The 24,035-nt window shown below is 45.8% G+C and overlaps 2 protein-coding genes and 1 long non-coding RNA gene across 5 annotated transcripts in view; 2 read left to right on the top strand and 1 right to left on the bottom strand.

Annotated features, from left to right (window-relative positions):
- RACGAP1 (Rac GTPase activating protein 1) overlaps nt 1-6,995 on the top strand; it is a 65,686-nt gene extending 58,691 nt beyond the window's left edge. For all 3 annotated transcript variants that reach the window (XM_079966375.1, XM_079966374.1, XM_079966373.1), the window contains exons 11-17: nt 64-159; nt 375-573; nt 2,472-2,577; nt 2,724-2,856; nt 2,985-3,120; nt 4,374-4,482; nt 5,312-6,995. In XM_079966375.1, coding sequence (XP_079822501.1) covers nt 64-159; nt 375-573; nt 2,472-2,577; nt 2,724-2,856; nt 2,985-3,120; nt 4,374-4,482; nt 5,312-5,387 — 855 coding nt within the window. In that variant the 3' untranslated portion in view covers nt 5,388-6,995. The remainder of the gene's footprint in view (nt 1-63; nt 160-374; nt 574-2,471; nt 2,578-2,723; nt 2,857-2,984; nt 3,121-4,373; nt 4,483-5,311) is intronic.
- Nucleotides 1-24,035, top strand: part of LOC307210505 — a 349,261-nt gene that overhangs the window by 55,251 nt on the left and 269,975 nt on the right. The window lies entirely within an intron of this gene.
- On the bottom strand, nt 11,160-20,481 carry LOC307210492 (uncharacterized protein). The gene is made up of 5 exons (XM_079966429.1): nt 20,240-20,481; nt 15,920-16,025; nt 14,931-15,037; nt 12,945-13,117; nt 11,160-11,578 (listed from the first exon to the last, which is right to left on the bottom strand). The coding sequence occupies exons 1-5, from the start codon at nt 20,469-20,471 to the stop codon at nt 11,300-11,302; spliced, it is 897 nt and encodes a 298-aa protein (XP_079822555.1). The 5' UTR covers nt 20,472-20,481; the 3' UTR covers nt 11,160-11,299.

Raw genomic sequence — 24,035 nt, 5'->3', positions numbered from 1 at the left:
TCTTCTGTGAGACTTCTAGGGAGTCAGGTATGGATGGAAAATCACTGTGTTCCTCTTTTTCAGGGAGTGCTAATGGATTTTGTATCTCTGACGCCTCCCATGATCCCCTCCATCATAGTTCACTGTGTGAATGAGATTGAGCAGCGAGGGCTGCATGAGGTAAGAACTTGAAAAGTGTGCATCATCTTGTTTATGCTATATGGAATGAAGAGAATTATATACTGTCTACCTTTTGGGGCCCTATGAGAGTTTGCAGCCATTGAAATAAAAAAATGTTTGTGCTGTTATTAAGATCATACCCTTATGCCCTGGGAGATGGGGTCCACCAAAGCTAAAAACTTTGAACATAGGTTAACATACTGTTCTTTCAACAGACAGGCCTCTACCGAATTTCTGGTTGTGATCGTACAGTGAAAGATTTGAAGGAAAAGTTCCTTCGAGGGAAGACTGTGCCCCTGCTTAGCAAGGTGGAAGATATCCATGCTGTGTGTGGTCTCCTGAAAGACTTCCTCCGCAACCTGAAGGAGCCTCTCCTCACCTTCCGTCTCAACAGGGCTTTTATGGAGGCAGCAGGTGAGAATTATGGCTGTCCCAAGTGATATGGGCATTTCTTCAATGTGCAAGCTTACAAAACGCTGGCTCCCTGTCTTTCATCATACGGAGTCATCCCCTATCACAAGGAAGATAACTATTTGATTCTCTGGTGCTGTTGCACCAGGGACAAACAGAAATATATTTTATAGCTGATATTGATGGTTGGATAGTGGAACTCTTAGAACTGGCTTTTTGAGAGTGAGTAACAGGCACAAGAGACGTGGGTGGCGCTGTGGGTTAAACCACAGAGCCTAGGACTTGCTAATCAGAAGGTTGGCGGTTCCAATTCCCGTGACGGGGTGAGCTCCCGTTGCTTGGTCCCTGCTCCTGCCAACCTAGCAGTTCGAAAGCACGTCAAAGTGCAAGTAGATAAATAGGTACCGCTCCGGTGGGAAGGTAAACGGTGTTTCTGTGCGCTGCTCTGGTTCGCCAGAAGCGGCTTAGTCATGCTGGCCACATGACCTGGAAGCTGTACGCCGGCTCCTTCGGCCAGTAAAGCGAGATGAGCGCCGCAACCCCAGAGTCATCCGCGACTGGACCTAATGGTCAGGGGTCCCTTTACCTTTACTAACAGGCACAAATGAATTATTTGTTGGTTTCTGCTCTCTTCACTGTGCAGCGAAATGCTTGTCACAAGACAATGTTTACATTCCAGTCAGAGTTGCTGTTGGGTTTTCTCACGGGAAAGGGAGACTGGATGTGACGTACACTGGTTTCCTGTTTTTCACTGTTCACTCAGTGATTCTCTCCGTGCTTCAGAGGAGAGAGGACGCTTTTTCTGCTCCGGCAGAGGCAAGATGTTTTTCTGTAATCTACCAGCTCTGAAATGTAAATAAAGCAATATAGAGTATGTGCACGTATTCCTCATCATTCCGCTGTGCACGGGACACTGCAAATTCAACATTTTTTGCCTAAATGTAATGCCATTCTGGACTTATTTGATTACAATATTTCCCCCAAACAGCAACTGCTATGACCTGGTACTTTTCACTCCTAGCCTAGCTGACACAAACATCCTCCTACACACCACTTTCCCTCTCTTGTTTCACTTGCCTTCTGTTTTTTGATAACCTCCTACTTGTCTGACTGAAAATCCAGTAAGAAAACCTCCTACTTGTCTGACTGAAAATCTATTTTAAATAACAGGCCCTTAAGACTATAACAATAAGGACATAATTACATTATTAGAAGCCTCTTTTCTTACCAACGGTGTTATGTCACCCAAAGGGATGATACCCATTTTTCAATGAAGCTTTTCCCTCTCATTTTAGTGTGCTAATTCTTCTCCATTTGTTTCACTCTTTATTATGTGTAATGAAAAACCTTAATACAATACTAATAGGAAAGCAATAGACTATGTTGCAAGGAGCACTTTTATATCTGCTCTGTTGCAAACTACCTTTTTTAAAAATCCCCCAACAGAAACCCTGGTATTGCAGCAAGTCTTCAAATATAAGTTGATGGGTTCATTTGGCTCCTAGCACAGTTCAGCGCACATAAACTAGGTTGGACCTATGTGTGCTGCCCTCGTTGGGATAGTGTCATAGAGTAGTTTGACTCCCCTAATAATTTTCCCATGCATCATGTTGAGCGCTAGGCGACACATAGCAGATAGGTTTTTCTGTCTCATTTGTCTTTGTTCTGTAGATGTTACAGTAGTCGGGAAAATTCCAATTGAGTTGCCTATTTCAATAAATCTTCCCTTTCCCAATATTGAGATGGGTCATTCTACTGATTTGATATTGATGCTAACTCCTGTTGCTTTGTATTTAATAACACATAAGACACAACACAACTTGTGTCCTGTCTCTTAATGAAACCCTATTGATATGTTGAAAGCAGTCATAGAAATGCTATTTGTTTTGTTTTGTTTAAAGAAATAGTTGATGAAGACAATAGTGTGGCAGCCATGTATCAGACAGTTGGGGAGCTCCCGCAGGCTAACCGAGACACTCTGGCTTTCCTTATGATACACCTCCAGAGGTGAGTCCAGTTGGGATATAGATTCTGGAAGAGTTAGTGTGGAAAAAATGATATAATTCTGTTGGCATGGGGGAATGATCAATGGGCTTATGAACCAAGAAGAATGGCAGGCTTGCTTTACACAAATGCTCTGTCTCTTTGTCCAGAGTGGCCCAAAGTCCAGATACAAAAATGGATGTCTCCAACTTGTCCAAGGTCTTTGGACCTACAATTGTTGGTCATGCTGTGCCAGATCCTGAACCCATGACACTACTCCAGGATACAAAAAGGCAACCCAAGGTAGGCCAGCAGTGTAAATTGAGGCAGAATGTGAACTTTTGGCAGCCAAAATGTATCGATTGCATTGCTGGTATTTGTCTATGGTGTTCTGAAAGAGGAGTGAGTCACATGCCAGTGTGCTCCTGTAGGTGGTGGAGCGGCTGATCTGCTTGCCTGTGGAATATTGGAGTCAGTTCATGATGGTGGAACAGGAAAACATTGAACCATCACATATCATTGAAAACACAAATGCCTACTCCACACCCTGCACACCAGATGTTAAAGGTAATCATACCCTATTTATTGACTACCTAATGGGAATTAAAAGAAAAGTGGTCCTTTCAACAAACGACCTAGCCTTTTCATTTCTTAGTGCCAGATATTGGTTTTAATAATTATTCAGGCTGTTGCGCTAATGTTACCTTTTGTCCATTTAACTCCTGCCGACAATCCCTTTTCTTCAAATCATTCTTGGTCATCCCTGCAGTGCTAAAACTTGAGGCTGCATCATCCTAAATGCATATTCCTGGAACAAAAAGCTACAGTGTGTGATTAGATATGCCTCAGAATGTGGTGCTCCTGCCAGAAATGGCAACTTCCTGTTGAATTCACTCTCCTCTTGCCTGCAACATTCTGTAAGGGAAAATGGCATTTCCGTGCATTCTGGCTTCCGTCACAGTGTCCTGTTGCGCCAGAAGCAGTTTAGTCCTGCTGGCCACATGATGCAGAAAGCTAGCTGTGGACATACGCCGGCTCCCTTGGCCTGAAAAGCAAGATAAGCGTCGCACCCCATAGTTGCCTTTAACTGGACATAACTGTCCAGGAGTCCTTTACCTTACCTTTTATACCTTACTGTAAGGGAAATTCATAGCAGCATCATATTGTGCTTTTCCCTCTTTGCTGGCAGCCAGTGCTGAGAAGCAGATCCCAACACTATCACATTGTGCATTTCTGTTGCAGTGCATTGTAGGGGTGGCCAACGTGGTGCTTTCCAGATGTCGTTTGGCTACAACTCTCATCCCTGACAATTGGCCATACGGATGTGAGTTGGAGTCCAATATATGAAAGACTGGCCGTTCATTAAACAGAGCAGGGTTTGACATGGGGTTGCCATTTCCAGAGACAACACTCTTCTTTTACATTCTGGGACTGTGTTTGATTAGGAGAACTGGTTACGCTACTTGAATCCGCATAAACTGTGCTTCGTTGTTGCAAGAGCTGAAATTCTTCAGCAGAAAAACGCATAGCATTGGTGGGCTGTTGGGAACGTACAGTATTTCTTAGTGGCAGCCTGAACAGTAGGATGTGTATACTTGTGCCTCATTCTTTTCAACTCAGAAGAGGGTGACTTCACCCCCTCATGAACTCGGCAATAGCAAACAGAATGAGAAATGCTGCCTCTTAAAATTGTTTATTATTAGTTCCTTCAGACTGTTCACAAATACATCTCTAAGACTGAAACTACTTTATCTGAGATAAGATACTGCTGATTAAGAATGCTAACTACGGTGCCATGCTTGTGTCTTCTTGCTTCAAAGTGAGCATGTTGGGACCACTCACCACTCCAGAGCAACAAATGGTTAAGACCCCTTCAAGCAGTTCGCTCTCCCAGAGGGTCAGGTCTACATTCAGCAAAAACACACCCAAGTAAGTTGGGCCGTTGCTTCCTTGACCTAGCAGACAGCATTTTCCTCCCACGTTAGAAAGGGCTCCAGGACTCTAGCAGCGTCACTGTAGCCGTCAGTTTAGCTCGGCAATAGGCAGAAAGTATTGTTGCTGAGGAGTTCTGTGGCTTGTTTCAAGTGGATGACGGGGTGGTCTGGAATCAGGCAAAACAAGCTGGCAATGAGTAAAACAAAGTGAACAGTTGATCCATGTCTAGAGTGTAATGTTCTGAAAGAACCACCACTTGCCTTCAAGCAAAGTTGACTGCAATGCTTGAGGCTGCTCATAAGGGAGCGATGGTATTTGGCTTGGGTACGGGTCTTGAACATGAGGCGGGGTACCACAGCTGCTCTCCCGTGCATCTGCCTCTAACTAGTTTTGCTGTAGCTAGGAAAAGGCAAAATAGCTCAGTTGCTAGGGAACTGCAATTCGCAATCCCATTTGTTCCAACTTCATCAAAGTGGCCAGCCTGGAGGTAATCATGACTCCTGGAGACTGCTGCATACCCTGAAATGTTGGCAACATCACTTGGGTGGGGTTGGGGCAAGAAAGCAATATATGTAAAGAAGATTTTTACTTGTACTAATCTTGTCTTGGGCTGTATCTGCTCAAGTACTTTGAAAATCTGCGGAATTTCCATTGGGCATTTTCAGCATTAATGGCATATGAGTTATTTGTTAAGTGCTCAACAAAAGTGAAAATGTGGGTGCAGAAACAGTCATTGTTTGCTCAAACATGTTCATCCACCAAAGCAAATGCTAGGACACTGAAAACCATTTCATGCCGAGTCTCTCCCTTTCTTTTTCCCTAGATTTGCCAGCAAAAGCAAATCTGCAACCAGCATTGGACGCCAGGGTAATTTCTTTGCCTCTCCAATGCTGAAATGAAGCATGGTTTCATACTGAACATCATCCTGCAGTCCGATTATGAACAGCTGCAATAAAATCTGAAATTGTTCCTTCGCTTGTTCCCAGCAACATTGCGTACTAGGATCAACTGTATACCATTTTCAGTTAAGAGACTTTATTTTTATTCTGCAGTGTATAGTATCTATTGCCATATTACATTTATGAGAAATAACTGGCAAACCCCTATATAGGGAAACTGCAAAAAGTTCTTTTTTAAATGTTTTCTGTAGCTCGGATATTATCTCCAGCTGTTCAAAGCACCCCATTCTTGTTTCAGTTGTGCATTGTTGTTGGAAATGATACATTTTTGCACCAGCAGTAATCTTCCTTGTTTCAAAGAACTGTGCATGTTGAACTTTCCTGGTTAGTCTTTTTAAGTGACTTTTAAGTAAGTAAACTCAGAAGTTGGTTATGTGAAAAATGGAAACCCAGTGTTCCATAGTGCATTCTTGACCTTCTTCCTTGTGCACCAGAGGAGGGCACAGAGTAAACAATAGGATACTGAATTGAGCATCTTAATCTTCACCTGCAACCTTTCAGAAACCTGGCTTGGATTATTTTAACTGCCTAGATTGCTGATAAAGCATGTGTTAAGTGTGGAAATGTTTTAGTCATGTTGTAGCCATAGCAGTTTGGTTTTACCCTTGTATTTATTTTCTGTAAAATCCTGGGCTTTTAGCAGGATACTTAATGGATAGAAGATGAACATGTTGTTTGTTTGTGAGATGCAATGGAAGACTCAACCAGTTTAGTTTTTCCCACAAAGGTTTGTCTTACCAACACTTGTAAACACACCACTGATTTTGCAAGAGTGTCTTATTTTGTGTTGTGGCCCATCAAAAAAAAGTTTAATTGTATCTTAACATGACCCATATTATTTTGTGGAGTATTGAATTGTATTTCCATAAAGTGTTTCCATAAAGTATTTCAGGTTAATGTTTGCAATGCTCAGTGTCTCCCCCAAATGCAGCAGCGTTGCCCGTCCATCAGATTAATAGTTTTGTACTTCCCTGTTTGTGCATAACATTTTAACCATGGTTTAGCACAAGCAAAGTGCACAAGAAAAACAGGGCTCCTGGGCTCCTCCTCCTGGGTGGGCAGAAGAAAAGACTTCACTCGCATTTACTTTCATTTTCCAGAATCATGGCTTATTGCATATGAACCAGAGATTGTAGCAGAAAACAAACTGTTCAGTTTCTAAACAAATAAACTTCAAGCCATGGGTTTTGAAGCTGGCTAGTTTAACTAACCAGTTTGTTTTGAACCACAATCTCTGCCTTGTATGTAACAAGCCATGGTTCTTTAAAAGTAAATGTAAACACCATCAAAGTCCTTCTGGTTTTATGACATAAGCACTAAACTAAACCATGGTTTAGAATTATGTCAACCAACCCAAAGATTTTCAGTAGCCATTGTCGTCGTACCATGCTCAGAGCAATGGAACATGGGAATAAATGGAAAGAACACCTGCAATTCCTGTATCTCATTGAAAAAGGCTTGATTAGGAAAACCACATTTTTCCAGCCTATGTTTGTTGCTGTTCAGTGCAAACTGTCCTTTATCATTAAAACAACTGTAGACAAGCCACTTGAGTTAATGCAGTTATTTTTTGTTATATGGAACCTTCTCAATAACTTTTTAACGACAACTAAAAATATTAAAACTCTTAGATCATCTTGCTCTGTTTCTGGAATGACATGTTGAACTAAGGTTAACTTATAAGCTACATTCCCCTATCTTTACTTCAAAGTGTTCTCTGCTTCCTATAACAGATGGGTATCTGCTCTGTGTTCTGTTGCTGAGAATGTTAATGGAAGTGGAACCCATTTTTAAGTCCTCGACATTTACACCAAAGAACAAGGATCAACAGGAAGCTTGGCAGAAATAAATGGCCTGTTTTTGCAATGAAAATGGGGGGGGGGGGGGAGAGAGAATAGTCCCCATAGGATCTGCTGTTGGACACTTACTAATTTGCTCAAATATTGCCTAGAGTTTGGGTGGGTGAGAGATCCAAGTTTGCAGGTTAACTCCAAATTAGACTAAAGAACCCCTAAAATTGATCCCTTGAAACGAGGCACAAGGGCAACAGAAGGGAGGGATCACATTCAGTAGAAGTGCAAAGTAATGCATGTACGGCCAGAAACCTTGAACTTCTCATACAAATGCATTCTCCTTGGTAGTTATAGTTATTTTGAGGTTAACGGTAGAAAACAACTATGCTGTAGCAGGGAAAAGGTGATAGGGAAAAAAAGTAAAGAAATAGCATGTTGCAACCACGGTTAAAAATAACTAGGAGTATTCATCTCCCACACAAACACTGTATCCTGGGAGGTAGAAAAGTGCAACTAAAATGACTTTGGGGTTCAAGCCACTTTTGCAATAAAGCTCAGATCTCTTGAGTACAAACAAGATAGAAGAGACAGCAAAGAGTTATCTGTTAAATAAGAACTTCTGGCACTTCAAATGGGCTTGAATTACAGTTTCAGGTCAATCATAGTTTACTTCATAGATGTAGCTTATTGAATTTATTGCCACAAAATATGGAGATAGCCAGTAACTTTTTAAAAATAGGTTTGTGAAGGGAAGAATTATCAAGTGCTGTAGGTTCCTATTGATAAATTCAGTCTTGATCAGAGGAAATAAACTGCCCATGCTTATCATGTCGCTGCTTGAATTTCACAGTCTTATATGGCTATGGTTGAAGACTTAATGATGCTAGACTCAATAGAAATTTGGCCTGGTCTAATTTTTTATTGCTGGCGGTCCTGCTTTTTAACTCCACCTTGTGTGCAGTAAGAGCAGATAGCATATTTCGGGAAGAATGTTACACAGAACCAAAACCCAGCAGCAATGAAAACAATCCAGTTTCTTTCAATCCTACTTTCTCAGAATGTATTTTGCCCTCACAGCTGAAGATTCCTTCTTCAGTTAATTACACTACTTTACAGCCCTTTTAAAATGTGTGTGTTGTTTTTTTTTGGGGGGGGGGAGTATTGGGTAGTTGTTTTTATTTTGATTATATATTTTGTGGTTTTGTATTTTTACTTTGTTCTGTGAACTGCCTCGAGACCTCAAGTTATAGAGCGGTATATAAATCCACTAAATAATAATACAGTAAGGAATGTATACTAAAATGTAGCAAGGCTGACTGAGAAGCAACAAGTCTTTACTTAAAATTTTCAGTGTAAAGAGATTGCTGCAAAAGAATCTCCCTCTAAAAGTATGCCCTGCCTGTCAGAATACAGATTTCAAGGGGTAGAGGGCAATACCTAATACTCTGTAGTTGCTGAAACAAACTCTAATTACCAGCAGTACAGCTTTATCAAAGCCAGAGGTTTTATAAGGGTGGCTTTAAATAAAAATACAAAAGGGAATGTTGACTTTTCTACAAAGTTGGATACGGGCAGAATGGCTCTGCCATAGCTGGTGTGTTATCTGCTGCTAACCCAGCTTTGGCAGGTTATATTCATACTTCTTTCTACAAAAGGTGAACTTACTGGCTATGATCTCTTTTCTCCGTACACTGGATTATTGGGATTAACGCCTCAGGCAGCTAGGCAAGGGGCACCCACTTACCAAGAAGAGAGCAAAGCCTTCCAGCTACTTTATGTAATTGAAGCTAAAAGACCAGCACTGCCTTCTAATCTCAGATTAAGTGTTTTATGCCAGACATTGCTGTTCCAGGGCAACGAGGGAAATGCTACTGATGAAACGATAACTAACCGACTACTCTGCGTGCTGAAACACTGGCACTTGTTCCCTGAGGAAGGGCGCATATGAAATAACTGCTCCAAGGGTTAGCGCTCACAGTGCCCCCCTTAGCAATTTGGGCCCTCTAAATTATTGGATTGGGACGCAGGTGGCGCTGTGGGTTAAAGCCTCAGCGCCTAGGACTTGCCGATCGAAAGGTCGGCGGTTCGAATCCCTGCGGCGGGGTGCGCTCCCGCTGCTCGGTCCCAGCGCCTGCCAACCTAGCAGTTCGAAAGCACCTCCGGGTGCAAGTAGATAAATAGGGACCGCTTACCAGCGGGAAGGTAAACGGCGTTTCCGTGTGCGGCTCTGGCTCGCCAGAGCAGCGATGTCACGCTGGCCACGTGACCCGGAGGTGTCTCCGGACAGCGCTGGCCCCTGGCCTCTTAAGTGAGATGGGCGCACAACCCCAGAGTCTGTCAAGACTGGCCCGTACGGGCAGGGGTACCTTTACCTTTACCTTTAAATTATTGGATTACAGTTCCCATCATCCCTGACTACAGACCATGCTGGTGGGAACTGGGACTCCAACATCTGGAAGGCCAGATGTTAAGCCACCCAGGTCAGTGGCTGCCTCTGCATGACAAGCAATTTGCGTATACTACCTTACAGCACAAGTTGTGGAGCTTTCACCACATAAAACACAGGCTTTTGTTAAGCCGGTGGTTTTCAACCAGTATGCTGTGGCATCCTGGGGTGTCTAGAATGATAGTCGTGGGCAACATGGGCCTTTGTTCCTCTTTCCCTCCCTCCTCTGATGCCCTCTTGCATCTCTGCCTCCCAAAGGCTTGCACGGCATATCAGTTAATACCTTTAACCCTGCTCCACTGAATTGAAATTTCAGCCTTCACGACATAGGAAAACAGCCAAGTAAACAGCTATTTTCGTGGAGGAGGGTCGATATATTAACTGATATGCATGAAATTTCAGATACAGCTATATAATCCCTAGTGAGGCATTTTTCCCCCAAAAAGTTTTTTATGAACTGCCCTACTGAACACCCAATGCTTTTCAGTGGAGCAGGGTCAAGATATTAACTGATGTGCATGAAATTTCAGATATAGCTATATAATCCCTAGGTAAAGGTAAAGGGACCCCTGACCATTCAGTCCAGTCGCAGACGACTCTGGGGTTGCGGTGCTCATCTCACTTTTTTGGCCAAGGGAGCTGGCATACAGCTTCCGGGTCATGTGGCCAGCATGACTAAACCGCTTCTGGTGAACCAGAGCAGCGCACGAAAATGCCATGTGCTTTCGAACTGCTAGGTTGGCAGGAGCTGGGACTGAGCAACGGGAGCTCACTCCGTTGCAGGGATTCAAACCGCCGACCTTCTGATCGGCAAGCCCTAGGCTCTGTTGTTTAACCCACGGTGCCACTCGCGTCCCTAGTGTGGTAAAATAAGACCTTTGGAGCAGGCATTTTTAAAAAAGTTTTTTATGAACCACCCTAGTGTGCAATGCCTGCCTGGGAGCCAAGTGCCCAGCACCGAAGGGGAGCCTTTCCTCCATGCAGGCCCACAGCTGCCTCTCAAGGTGAGTTAAGTTGTCTGCCTCATGTTCACCTTTGGCAAGTCTCTTGGGCTAAGGCTGGGAGCATCCTCTTCCCAGGCCCCTGGGCATGAGACACCTCTCTTTGGGGCGGGGGGGGGGTGGCTCAGAGACCAGAAGGGAGAGTGTTTGAAAGGGGTGAGGGGCTGCCAGCTCTGCAGACAAGGGGTGACGCAACTGGACAGTAAGAGCTGTTCGACAGTGGAATTTGCTGCCAAGGTGTGTGGTGGAGTCTCCTTCTTTGGAGGTCTTTAAGCAGAGGCTTGACAACCATATGTCAGGAGTGCTCTGATGGCGTTTCCTGCTTGGCAGGGGGTTGGACTCGATGGCCCTTGTGGTCTCTTCCAACTCTATGATTCTATGATTCTATGGGCTCCCGCAGCTCAGAGCACGTTTCCCCACAGGGGGGAGCCTTAGAAAGAACGCAGTTTGTCAAGGGAGCCGTGGACTCAGAAAGGTTGAAAACTTGTGGTTTAAGCCGTTGCATGAGAACAGCCTGGGAGCTAAACACAAACGCCACGGCTGTGTACAATTTAAAATGGTCCCCGTGCTACAGCTGTTTTGTGTTCAATGTCCCAAAGAGCGTTTCTCTGATCACTTCAAGCTGATGGGCCACAGCACGGGAGTCTTCTGCAAGTAAGCCTGAAACGCCGCCTCTTTCCCCCATCTCTTCATGGCTGCTTTTTCGAGGATTGGAATGCCACTGATAAAATTGAGCAAGAACCACACCAGCAGCGGTGAGGTGACGCTGAAGTATTGCCAGCCACGTAGTACTGGGGTGGCCGACACAAAAAGTCCTGTCCACAGCAAGATCTCGCCCAGGTAGTTGGGGTGACGGCTGTAAGCCCATAGGCCACTCTGGATAAACTTCCCCTAGGGAGGTTTTAAAATAAAAAGTGTCAGTTTTATTGTGCAGCCTAACTCCATAAAGGTAAAGGTAAAGGTACCCCTGCCCGTACGGGCCAGTCTTGACAGACTCTGGGGTTGTGCACCCATCTCACTTAAGAGGCCAGGGGCCAGCGCTGTCCGGAGACACTTCCGGGTCACGTGGCCAGCGTGACATCGCTGCTCTGGCGAGCCAGAGCCGCACACGGAAACGCCGTTTACCTTCCCGCTGGTAAGCGGTCCCTATTTATCTACTTGCACCCGGAGGTGCTTTCGAACTGCTAGGTTGGCAGGCGCTGGGACCGAGCAGCGGGAGCGCACCCCGCCGCAGGGATTCGAACCGCCGACCTTTCGATCGGCAAGTCCTAGGCGCTGAGGCTTTAACCCACAGCGCCACCTGCGTCCCCGCCTAACTCCATAGCTGGTTCCAATTACGAAAGAAATTCACTAGTTGAATATATGTGCAGAATTCAGTCGGCTTATCCAAATCAATACCGGTGAATACCCACATACTAAGCAGGATCTCTTTTCCTGCCTAGCTACCTTCAGCAACTAATATGCATTGCCAATTCCAAAGCTAGCATCCCTATCAGCAGAATTGCTGTTATCACAAAGAGCCAATCTCCCCATGCTTGATTGGCTAAGATTTCCAAAGCAAGATTCTGCCTAATGAAGTGCCCCTTTTTTGTGAGAACATAGCTTTTCCTAATTGGATTCTTAGACATCCTACATTAAGGAAAAGGTATTTCAGTACAGAGATGCAAGTATGTTGTCTCTTAGCCCAAGCTTTATTTGGGTGGCTCTGCAAGCTATTATTAATGTAAGAACAGTAAAGTTGGAACCATGTCTACCTTTAGATTTATTTTCCTCTTGTTTAGTCTGTGTCTTTGATTCTTGCTTTGCCAGAAAAGCTAGCTTTTGATTGGTTTAAGTGCTTCAAACAGATAAAACCATGTTACATCTAGGTAAACTAGCAAATCATGTTACATCACCAGTTGAGTTGTACATCTAGTCTCTGTTATGCATGTGAGGTCAATTCCTCCATCCACAATCAAGTCATGGATGGCAGCGGTCTTACGAGTCATTGACCTGGCATTGCACAACAGCACCTTAAGGTCATGTGGGACACCCTTGTTGATACTGTATCCTGGTCAGGACCAGAGTAGCAGACAGGGATGGTCTTCGGAGAACGACTAAACATGCCTCCTTGGTAATGACATGGTCTGGTCCTAATGTACAAATTCCTCCTGCCTATGAGCACTGAGATCCTGTGTCCTATTGCATCTCCCCCTATAGCCAAGGGCTCCCTAAAGCCAACTATCATGTAGCAGAGAACCTCACAGCCATTACTCACAGCGTTGTCAGGGTTGCTTCTGAAATGCCACTTCTGTTGGTCAGCTATAGCCTCTGTAACGAACCCCACGGCCCAAATGCTCCATCCAAAATAGTCCCAGAATCCAAGGGGCTTCTGGTGTTTCTCCAGGTTCAGCAACAGAGTGGGAAGCAATGTTACGAACACCCATATACCTGTCAAAACATGAAGCCAGGATAGATTAGGCTGCATACATTTGCAAAAACAACAGGACAGACAAGACTGCACACTTACTTGGGAGCAAGTTCCGTCTTACTCCTGAGTAGAACTGTGCTGTAGGCCTGTAACTTAGCAGCTGCGCCCAGAAATATTATTATTATTTATTGAATTTATATACCATCCTATACCCGGAGTTCTCAGGGCAGTTCACAAAACAAAGTCAAAATATAAAACTGCAAAATATATAATCAAAATAAAAACAACAACCCAATAACACCCCCCCAAAAAACCCCCACATTTAAAAGGGCATAGGATGTATACCTAAAAATGTATAACCTTTTCTTCCTCTTAAAATGTCATCACATTCCACCTTAAAGTCCAAAATCCCATTAGCAAAGTCCTGGTTTGTATATGTTCAAGTGCATCCTATGTCTTCTGATATGTTCTGTAAGCTAAATTCTGCGATCTGAATAAATGTGACTGCTTGGGCACAGGTTCCCCCCACCCCTCTTCTGCTAACCAACTGGAAGGTGCTCCCCAGAACATTAAGGCACACTAGACCCATTGATTGACGCAAGTCCTGCTCAGTTCTGGCTTCTGATTGTTAAAGACAAGCACCACTGAGAGAAACAACAACTAGGGTGAAGCTAAAAGATGTGAAGCACTGAAAGCCAGCAGCAGGGGAACGAAAAGACCTTGTACATTAAAAGCCCATCAAAGCAACAGTGACTTCCACTGCTTAAGGAAAAGGCACAGAGGGAGCCTGATGGATCCTGATGAGAAGAGCATTCCAGAGCTAAATAAAAACCATCTTGCATTCACCCAGTGGCTATCCTGAGTTGGCCTCGGAATTGGATCTGAATTCCCAGAAAGGTCCATATTACAGCAGGCAGCTCCTAACAAGGGTTACTGGACCTAACCCATTCATAGTAGTAATAATAATAATAATTAATAATAATAATTTATTATTTACATGCTGCCCATCTGCCTGGGTTGCCCCAACCACTTTGGGTGGCTTCCAACGAATTAAAAACATTAAGCACAGTAAAACGTCAAGCATTAAAAACTTCCCTATACAAGGCTGCCTTCAGACGACTTCTAAAAGTCAGATACAGTCATACCTTGGGTTACAGGCGCTTCAAATTGCATTTTTTCAGGTTGCGGACCGCCGAAACCCGGAAGTACCGGAACGGGTTACTTCCGGGTTTTGGCAGTCGCGCATGTGCAGAAGCACTGAACTGCAACCCACATGTGCGCGGTCGCAACCCGAGCGTCCACTGTAGTTGTTTATTTCCTTGACATCTGATGGGAGGGTTTCCATAAGGTGGGTGTGACTATTGAAAAGGCCCTCTGCCTGGTTCCCTGTAACCTCACTTCTCGCAATGAGGTTAACAGCCAGAAGGTCTTCAGAGCTAGATCTGCGTCCGGGCTGAAAGATGGAGGTGGAGAAACTCCCTCGGGTATATGGGACAGCACCAACTCTTTGAACTGTGCTCAGAAACGTTCTGGGAGCCAATGCAGATCCTTTAGGACCCGTGTTTTATGGTCCCGGCAGCTGCTCCCAGTCACCAGTCTGGCAGCAACATTCTGGATTAGTTGTAGTTTCTGACTCACCTTCAAAGGTAGCCCCACGTAGAGCACATTGCTGTAGTCTTTAGGGCTTTCAAGGTTAGTAGAACCATCTCTTTGAGCCCAGAAATAAATCACATGGCACACTAAGCATGTGTAAGTTAACTTGTTCAATGCTTCTGGCCAAATTTCACTGGTGAGGGGATATAGGTTTCAGTTCCAAAATATCTACGCCTTCACCTTGCATTGTCCAGTATAGGAAGAAAGTGCCAGAGTTTTCTCTGACGCCGTTGAATCGCCTGTCATGTCCCTCCTTCAGGATCCGTAGGAAGAGGAAAAGCCCCAACCTGAGAATAGCAGAGATAATTGAACATATCTGAAATGGTGTTCATGATTACGTGGAATCAACCAGAGCCTTCCTAGGCCTCAGATAACAGCTGGCAGTGCCTGCAGCTTTGTGACTGCCACATTTTGGTGACTCTGGTCTTCTGTTTCAACAGAAGCCTAATAAAACACAAATATAGGAGAAAAAGCCATTTCTGGCATGGAAATAAGTCATGGGGAAAGCTATGTGCAATGCATTTAAAAATCAAAAACCTGTACTAAAGAATAATGCTGCAACCTGAACAAACTAAGCAAATCCATCTGATTGTGCGTAATTATTCGGCATTTTTACTGTTGCAAATAATATGTTGCTTCTGGGAAGGATAAGAACCTTTGAAGAAAACTCAAGCCCTGCCACCGCCACTGAAAATTGCACCGAACAACAACTCTGATTTTAAATAGGCATTGTCCACACACTGTCAAACGTATCTTGACAACTATAAGGGCTAGAAATTTGTTCCTTTTTTGTCATTTAAAAAAAGCAACACAGCATGATAGCTAAGATTCTCGGGAAACCCAACCCCCTACTTGTATTTCTGTACTTGTGCAAAATCACAGCATAAATGCAGCCCACTTGTGTGGGATCATAGCTGGAGCTGCAGCCATAGGCTGAAAGGAAATCAATCGGTAAGAAGTGACTGGATTTTAAAAGCCTTAAAAAAAAAATGCAGTGCTTTGATTTTTACATTCAGTTCCATCAACACTGTTAACCCCAGAATAGCATTCATTGGCAATTCCATCAGGCTCTCCTGGCTGCAGGCACACAAGTCGAGGTGATGCATCGTGGAATTGGCTCAAACTCATCGCTGCCTCTGAAACGAATACACAGCTCATTGGAAACTCACCTGAGGCCCCAAACAGTCACCAGCCCTGTCTGGACCTGCTGCCGAAGATGCTGTGCATTGCCCCATCTGAGGCTCAGGTGTGCCAGCAAGATGAATGTCCCGCTTCCTAGAGAGGCAGAAAGAGCAACATCAGAAGCTAAAACAGGCAAAAGTCATCACAGGGGCTTTTGAATGCTGCACTGGTGTGATACAGGCCTTGCATTTCGTAGAATTGTAGAATTGTAGGAATTGGAAAGGACCGTGAGGACCTAGTCCAACCCACTAACAATGCAGGGAGAGTTCACCTGACATGGGACTCCAACCCACAATCCTGAGATTAACATGCTCTACCGATTCTCCCGGGACGCAGGTGGCGCTGTGGGTTAAAGCCTCAGCGCCTAGGGCTTGCCGATCGAAAGGTCGGCGGTTCGAATCCCTGCGGCGGGGTGCGCTCCCGCTGCTCGGTCCCAGCGCCTGCCAACCTAGCAGTTCGAAAGCACCTCCGGGTGCAAGTAGATAAATAGGGACCGCTTACCAGCGGGAAGGTAAACGGCGTTTCCGTGTGCGGCTCTGGCTCTGGCCAGAGCAGCGATGTCACGCTGGCCACGTGACCCGGAAGTGTCTCCGGACAGCGCTGGCCCCTGGCCTCTTAAGTGAGATGGGCGCACAACCCCAGAGTCTGTCAAGACTGGCCCGTACGGGCAGGGGTACCTTTACCTTTACCTTTACCGATTCTCCATCCTTGTACTGAGCTATCCTCAAGGTCTGTAGCAGGGAAGCATTAATAAACTCCTTTAGTGCAGGGGTCAGCAAACTTTTTCAGCAGGGGGCCGGTCCACTGCCCCTCAGACCGTGTGGGGGGCCGGACTATGTTTTGAAGAAAAAAATAAATGAATTCCTATACCCCACAAATAACCCAGAGATATCTTTTAAATAAAAGGATACATTCTGCTCATGTAAAAACACCAGGCAGGCCCCACAAATAACCCAGAGATGCATTTTAAATAAAAGGATACATTCTGCTCATGTAAAAACACCAGGCAGGCCCCACAAATAACCCAGAGATGCATTTTAAATAAAAGGACACATTCTGCTCATGTAAAAACACCAGGCAGGCCCCACAAATAACCCAGAGATGCATTTTAAATAAAAGGACACATTCTGCTCATGTAAAAACACCAGGCAGGCCCCACAAATAACCCAGAGATGCATTTTAAATAAAAGGACACATTCTGCTCATGTAAAAACACCAGGCAGGCCCCACAAATAACCCAGAGATGCATTTTAAATAAAAGGACACATTCTACTCATGTAAAAACACCAGGCAGGCCCCACAAATAACCCAGAGATGCATTTTAAATAAAAGGACACATTCTACTTATGTAAAAACACGCTGATTCCCCGACTGTCCGCGGGCCAGATTTAGAAGTTGATTGGGCCGGATCCGGCCCCCGGGCCTTAGTTTGCCTACCCATGAGTAAGAGGATGCTATATTCTCTCCACCCAAGTAGCGGCGACTGAATACTACTGTTTCATATTCCACTACATCTAATCGCTATCTTACGGATATTAGCCATTTGCAGCTTCTACTTGATCTCTGGCGTGCTTGCTCTATAGAGCTGCCGTCTTAGAAACACGGCAGTGCTTTCTCTTTTTGGAATCAGAATGCTACTCTTATATTCCGGCCTGCCTACCCCACCCCACCCCACCCCACCCCAAAAGCTGATTATGATGAAAATAATAATAAGAAATGAACATAATTTAAGTGTTTGGGTACAGAGGTTCTCAGTGTTTCTAAGGAGAAGGCTGCACAGACTTCCCACAACCCTCCAATACTATGAACAGGCCTCAGTTACAATAGGCCTCTGACAGAGCTGAACACACTGCGTTTGTGAGCTAAAAGCTTTCCAGTCCCAGGGGGCATCGCGAATCGCTCCACGGGGCGGCTGGGAAGCTAGTTATTTGTGTGCAAGTGGTATACCATACAGATTAGGCAATATTCATCCCCCCCCCCCCCAGGTAAAGGGTAAAGGGACCCCTGACCCTTAGGTCCAGCCGTGACCGACACTGGGGTTGCGGTGCTCATCTCGCTTTATTGGCCGAGGGAGCCGGCGTACAGCTTCCGGGTCATGTGGCCAGCAGGACTAAGCCGCTTCTGGCGAACCAGAGCAGTGTACGGAAACGGTGTTTACCTTCCCGCCGGAGCGGTACCTATTTATCTACTTGCACTTTTGTACTGCTAGGTTGGCAGGAGCAGGGACCAAGCAATGGGAGCTCACCCCGTTGTGGGGTTTTGAACCGCCGACCTTCTGGTCAGCAAGTCCTAGGCTCTGTGGTTTAACCCACAGCACCACCCGTGTCCCATATTCACCCCCATACAATGGCTCCAAGTCTGCTAAATCTCCCATCAGCTCTAGCAAGCAGGGCCAGAAATCAAGGATGATGGGACTGTAGTTCGGCAACATGAGGAGGGCGATACATTCCCGGTGGCAGCTCTAAGGACACCTGCTCATACCTTTTAAAGTCAAAGCTGGAAGAGGGAAACTGGCATGGGTACCAAGAGCCATCTAGTCCAACTCCCTTGCAATGCAACTTGTCATTGCACCAACTTTGCCTCTGTAATGTTTACCCCTGGTTACTGGAAGTCTCCCTTCAGGCGCGGACTTTGGTAATACGGTGCGCTGTTTTGGAAAACCATTAAAATGATAAACACTGAAATTCAACCAGGGGGATACGAGGAAGTCACTTAACAATGTCAATAAGATTGGTTTAAATAAGGTTATGATGTTTGTTTGTTTGTTTGTTTAAAAATTTGTGGAATGTCAATTTTAAAAATTGGGGAAAAAATATATGGTGTGCTGAGTGAGGACAAAATTTGGCACTGTAAATATTTATTTGGCGCCCTCTTGCTAAAAGTGCATGCTCTCAACGCACTATCTCACAGTTGTGGCAATCTGCCTATCTGACCGGGGTCTAACTTTGAGTGGGTACCCATATAAATATGAGTATTATTATTATTATTAACCCCGTCAGCTTGGCACAATCCGGCGCTGCTCCCTTCCGCATCAGCTTCCAGCATGCTACCCTATACAGTGGTAGCTCGGGTTACAGACGCTTCAGGTTACAGATGCTTCAGGTTACGGACTCCGCTAACCCAGAAATAGTACCTCGGGTTAAGAACAACTTTGCTTCAGGATGAGAACAGAAATTGTGCTCCGGCGGCGCGGCAGCAGCAGGAGGCCCCATTAGCTAAAGTGGTACCTCAGGTTAAGAACTGTTTCAGGTTAAGAACGGACCTCCAGAACGAATTAAGTTCTTAACCTGAGGTACCACTGTATATCATATGGTCTAAAAGCCCAAAGGCAGCAGGGACAAAAGGGATTAATTTCCCCCTTGGCTGATGAGACAATATGATCCGTCCCAGCAGCCCTACTTATTTTGATCTGTCAGCGAAGGCTTGTTCATGTAGAACCACTCAGTAGGGTCTGGTGCTTTATAACCTTGGCTAGTGCAATTATTTGACTTAACCAGGCTTGGAGTCCTTTAAATAACAGTGCCTGGAGTGCAGGTTTAATCAATGTGAGTCAGTGGGTGCAATTCTCAGCATCCTTCTTTGATTCTTGGGGGACGCCAGGGAAACTGGGGGTGCTGATGACAGGGAAGAGTTGAAGGGGCCCGCAAAGAAAAAGTAACATTTTTTGCCCGGAAGAGCTTGCTAACTATTTGGTGTCATTTGGGTTGGCCTGAATAAAGGTGGCTGTGGATTTTATTAACAACCTTTCCCCCTTTTGCTTTTTTAAACTGTGCCTGTGTTACCTGTCATCCCAAACGGGTCTTCTTGATAGTGGCGCCCGCCCCATGGAACGCCCTCCCATCAGATGTCAAGGAAATAAGCAACTATCTGACTTTCAGAAGACACCTGAAGGCAACCCTGTTTAGGGAAGTTCTTAATGTTTGATTTCTTGCTGTGGATGGCATATAAATTAATTATAATTATTATTAGCTACACAGCCTTGATTCCGAAAAAGAAAGGGGGGAGGGAATGAGCGGGATATGGCAGTTTAATTCTATTTATTTCATTTATTTTATTAATCGCACCCCGAGGGAGGTTAATGCGCATTTACATGGACTGGAAAGCAAGGTTTCTCGCAGAAGAAACCTGCAGATGCGAGAGGCGGGCAGAGCAGCGAAAGGGGCGCTGCAACAGGTCCAAAAACCCGGGGAAGCGCGGCCGCACGAGCCGCCCTGCAGCGCCCAGATCGCTCCCCACGAGGTCCGCCAGCAGATCCCGCGCCGTGATCCATCCCAGGTCGGACCCGGAGCCCCGAAATCCCCGCTCACCCGCCAGGTCGAAGAACTTCTCGGTGCGGAGCGCGGCGGCGGCCGCCCACAGGCCCCACTGGAGCGCCAAGTCCACGGACGCCAGCCAGGCGAGAGGGACCAGCGCCATGGCGAGCGGATGTCCTGGAACGCGGCGCGGATAGAACCCTCCGAAGTATCCTAACTGGACGCCGCCAATCGCCGGAGGGCGGCTCCGCGTCGTATCCAATCGGCAGTCGAGCGCCGCCCCCATGGGGAGGAGCACGTGGGCGACTGAGATTGCTGTACTCTAGTCTAGCTGTTGACCGGAGGGTTTTATGAGATTAGCAGCGGCGTTCTCCTCCTCCTTATAATGCAGATGCATTTGTGGCTAGGGTAACTTTTAGTATTTGCAGGAGATCAAGGCAGTGGGTCGATACCAGGGCCGGATTTAGGTTTGATGAGGCCCTAAGCTACTGAAGGGAATGGGGCCCTTTCTATGTCCAGCTGTCCCTTGTCAGCAACAAATTGTCGCTGGTTTTTGTGTTGAATATCTGCTATTTGGTAATTTAAGGACCTAAGAGGTATCTAAGCCATTTGCACTTGCAGAATCTAGGCACCCTATATATAGAAATGAGCAAACCAGTGATATTTTAGGGAGCAGGCGGCAGGACCCATGACTTACATTATAGGAGCCTACACAACACAAAACACTGCTGCTGTATGTTGGTTTTATTTTATTTGTTTTTTATCTTATATTTTGGAAATGTATATCCAGTTGTTGTTTTTCTTTAACCCCCCCCCCCCCCGCAAGAGAGTGGGACCCTAAGCTATAGCTTGTTTAGCTTATACATAAATCTGGCACTGCTAGGCTGCATCAACAGAAGTCCATCGTCCCCGATCAAGGGAATTACCGTATTTTTTGCTCTATAAGACGCACCAGACCACAAGACGCACCTAGTTTTTGGAGGAGGAAAACAAGAAAAAAATATATTCTGAATCTCAGAAGCCAGAACAGCAGGAGGGATCGCTGCGCAGTGAAAGCAGCAATCCCTCTTGCTGTTCTAGCTTCTAGGATAGCTGCGCAGCCTGCATTTGCTCCATAAGACACACACACATTTCCCCTTACTTTTTAGGAGGGGAAAAGTGAGTCTTACAGAGCAAAAATTACAGTAATAGTACCACTCGATCAATTTATCATTTCTTGTGTTTGACTAAAAGCTGCCACAAAACCAGCCCCAAAAATCTGCAAATCCAACTAAGAAAGACCCTGAAATAAGCAACCATTTACTATAAATCTAATTAATGCATCTCCTGCATAGTTTTTTATGTGACAAGCAAAAATACTTTTAGCAGCTTTTGCAAATAAGGCTGTTTTTATACTGTATGTGACAAGCGGGTGAGAGTCAGATAGTTGTACAATACCGCTCTATTAAGCCTTGGTCAAATCACACCTGGAATACTGTGTCCAGTTCTGGGTGCAACAGTTAAAGAAGGAATTAAGTACGTTTCTGAGCACAGTACAAAATGTTGGAGCTGACTTTTAAAGCCCTAAACGGACTTGGTCCCCACCCCCATCGTTCAGCCCGGACACTGAGGTCCAGCTTTGAGGGTCTTCTGGTGGTTCCCTCACTGCAAGAAGTGAAGTTACAGGGAACCAGGCAGTGGGTCTTGTTGGTAGTGGCGCCCACCCTGTGGAATGTCCTCCCATCAGATGCCAAGGAAATAAACAACTATCTGACTTTTGTTGTTGTTATTTAGTCGTGTCCGACTCTTCGTGACCCCATGGACGAGAGCTGACTTTTAGAAGACATCAGAAAAGTTTTTAATGGTTGATGTTTTACTATGTTTTTAATATTTTGTGAGGAGCTGCCCAGAGTGGGAGGCATATACTTCTTCTTCTTCTTCTTCTTCTTCTTCTTCTTATTATTATTATTATTATTATTATTATTATTATTAAATTGATAAGCTGGAATGTGTGCAGAGGAGGGTGGTCAAGATGATCTGAGTCTAGAAAGCAAGCCTCAAGAGAAACAGCTGAAAGAGCTGGGTATGTTTATCCTGGAAAAGTGGAGACTGAAGAGAGATGGTGGCCATCTTCAAATAGCTTAAGATGGCTAGGACTCGAACCAATGGCTTCAAGTTACAAGAAAGCAGATTCCGACTAAACGTCAGGAAGAACTTTCTGACGGTAAGAGCTGTTGGACAGTGGAACAGACTGCCACAAGAGGTTGTGGACTCTCCTTCCTTGCAAGTTTTAAAGCAGATATTGGATGGCCATTTGTCATGGATTCTTTAGCTGAGATTCCTGCATTGCAGGGGCTTGGATTAGATGACCCAACTCTACAGTTCCGTAGAGAAATGGCTCTCTCTATGCGTGATGCAGGGACGCAGGTGGCGCTGTGGGTTAAAGCCTCAGCGCCTAGGGCTTGCCGATCGAAAGGTCGGCGGTTCGAATCCCTGCGGCGGGGAGCGCTCCCGCTGCTCGGTCCCAGCGCCTGCCAACCTAGCAGTTCGAAAGCACCTCCGGGTGCAAGTAGATAAATAGGGACCGCTTACCACCGGGAAGGTAAACGGCGTTTCCGTGTGCGGCTCTGGCTCGCCAGAGCAGCGATGTCACGCGGGCCACGTGACCCGAAAGTGTCTCCGGACAGCGCTGGCCCCTGGCCTCTTTAAGTGAGATGGGCGCACAACCCCAGAGTCTGTCAAGACTGGCCCGTACGGGCAGGGGTACCTTTACCTTTACCTTATGCGTGATGCAGTACAAGTGAACTGAACAATGAGCTGATTATCTGGTGACCTGAAGCAGTCACCCCACCGACAAATTTGGTTGTGCAGTTTGGGCCTTTTAAAGCTCCTTTAAAACAGGAGCAAGTTCAACAGTCCTTCATCTGATGCAATGATCAGTTGGGGAGGGGGGCCGGGAAGCAGCTGGGAAGGTAGCCTTGGAAAAACCGGGCCCGTCTGTCGATATGAGCAGCAATGCCTCTATTCCAGCCACTGGTAGCTCAGCACTTTAGACACTGTGTGAGTGTCTGGAGGCGGTTGGAGGATGAATGGCGGCTAACAGATTGAGGTTGAATCCTGACAAGGCAGAAGTACTGTTTTTGGGGGACAGTAGGCAGGCAGGTGTGGAAGACTTCCTGGTCCTGAATGGGGTAACTGTGCCCCTGAAGGACCAGGTGCGCAGCCTGGGAGTCATTCTGGACTCGCAGCTGTCCATGGAGGCGCAGGTCAATTCTGTGTCCAGGGCAGCTGTTTATCAGCTCCATCTGGTACACAGGCTGAGACCCTACCTGCCCGCAGACTGTCTTGCCAGAGTGGTGCATGCTCTAGTTATCTCCCGCTTGGACTACTGCAATGGGGCTACCTTTCAAGGTGTCCCGGAAACTACAGTTAATCCAGAATGCTGCAGCTAGAGTTGTGACTGGGAGTGGCCGCCGAGACCATATAACACCGGTCTTGAAAGACCTACGTTGGCTCCCAGTACGTTTCCGAGCACAATTCAAAGTGTTGGTGCTGACCTTTAAAGCCCTAAACAGCCTCGGTCCAGTATATCTGAAGGAGCGTCTCCACCTCCATCGTTCTGCCCGGACACTGAGGTCCAGCGCCAAGGGCCTTCTGGGGGTTCCCTCATTGCGAGAAGCAAAGCTACAGGGAACCAGGCAGAGGGCCTTCTCAGTAGTGGCGCCCGCCCTGTGGAACGCCCTCCCACCAGATGTCAAAAAGAAAAATATCAAACTTTTAGAAGACATCTGAAGGCAGCCCTCTTTAGGGAAGCTTTTAATGTTTAATAGGTTATTGTATTTTAGTGTTTTGTTGGAAGCCGCCCAGAGTG

This window comes from Podarcis cretensis, assembly GCF_951804945.1.
Source record: "Podarcis cretensis genome assembly, chromosome: 2".
NCBI lineage: Eukaryota > Metazoa > Chordata > Lepidosauria > Squamata > Lacertidae > Podarcis > Podarcis cretensis.
The sequence above is the reverse complement of the archived record's forward strand: the minus strand, read 5'-3'. Positions and strand labels throughout refer to the sequence as shown.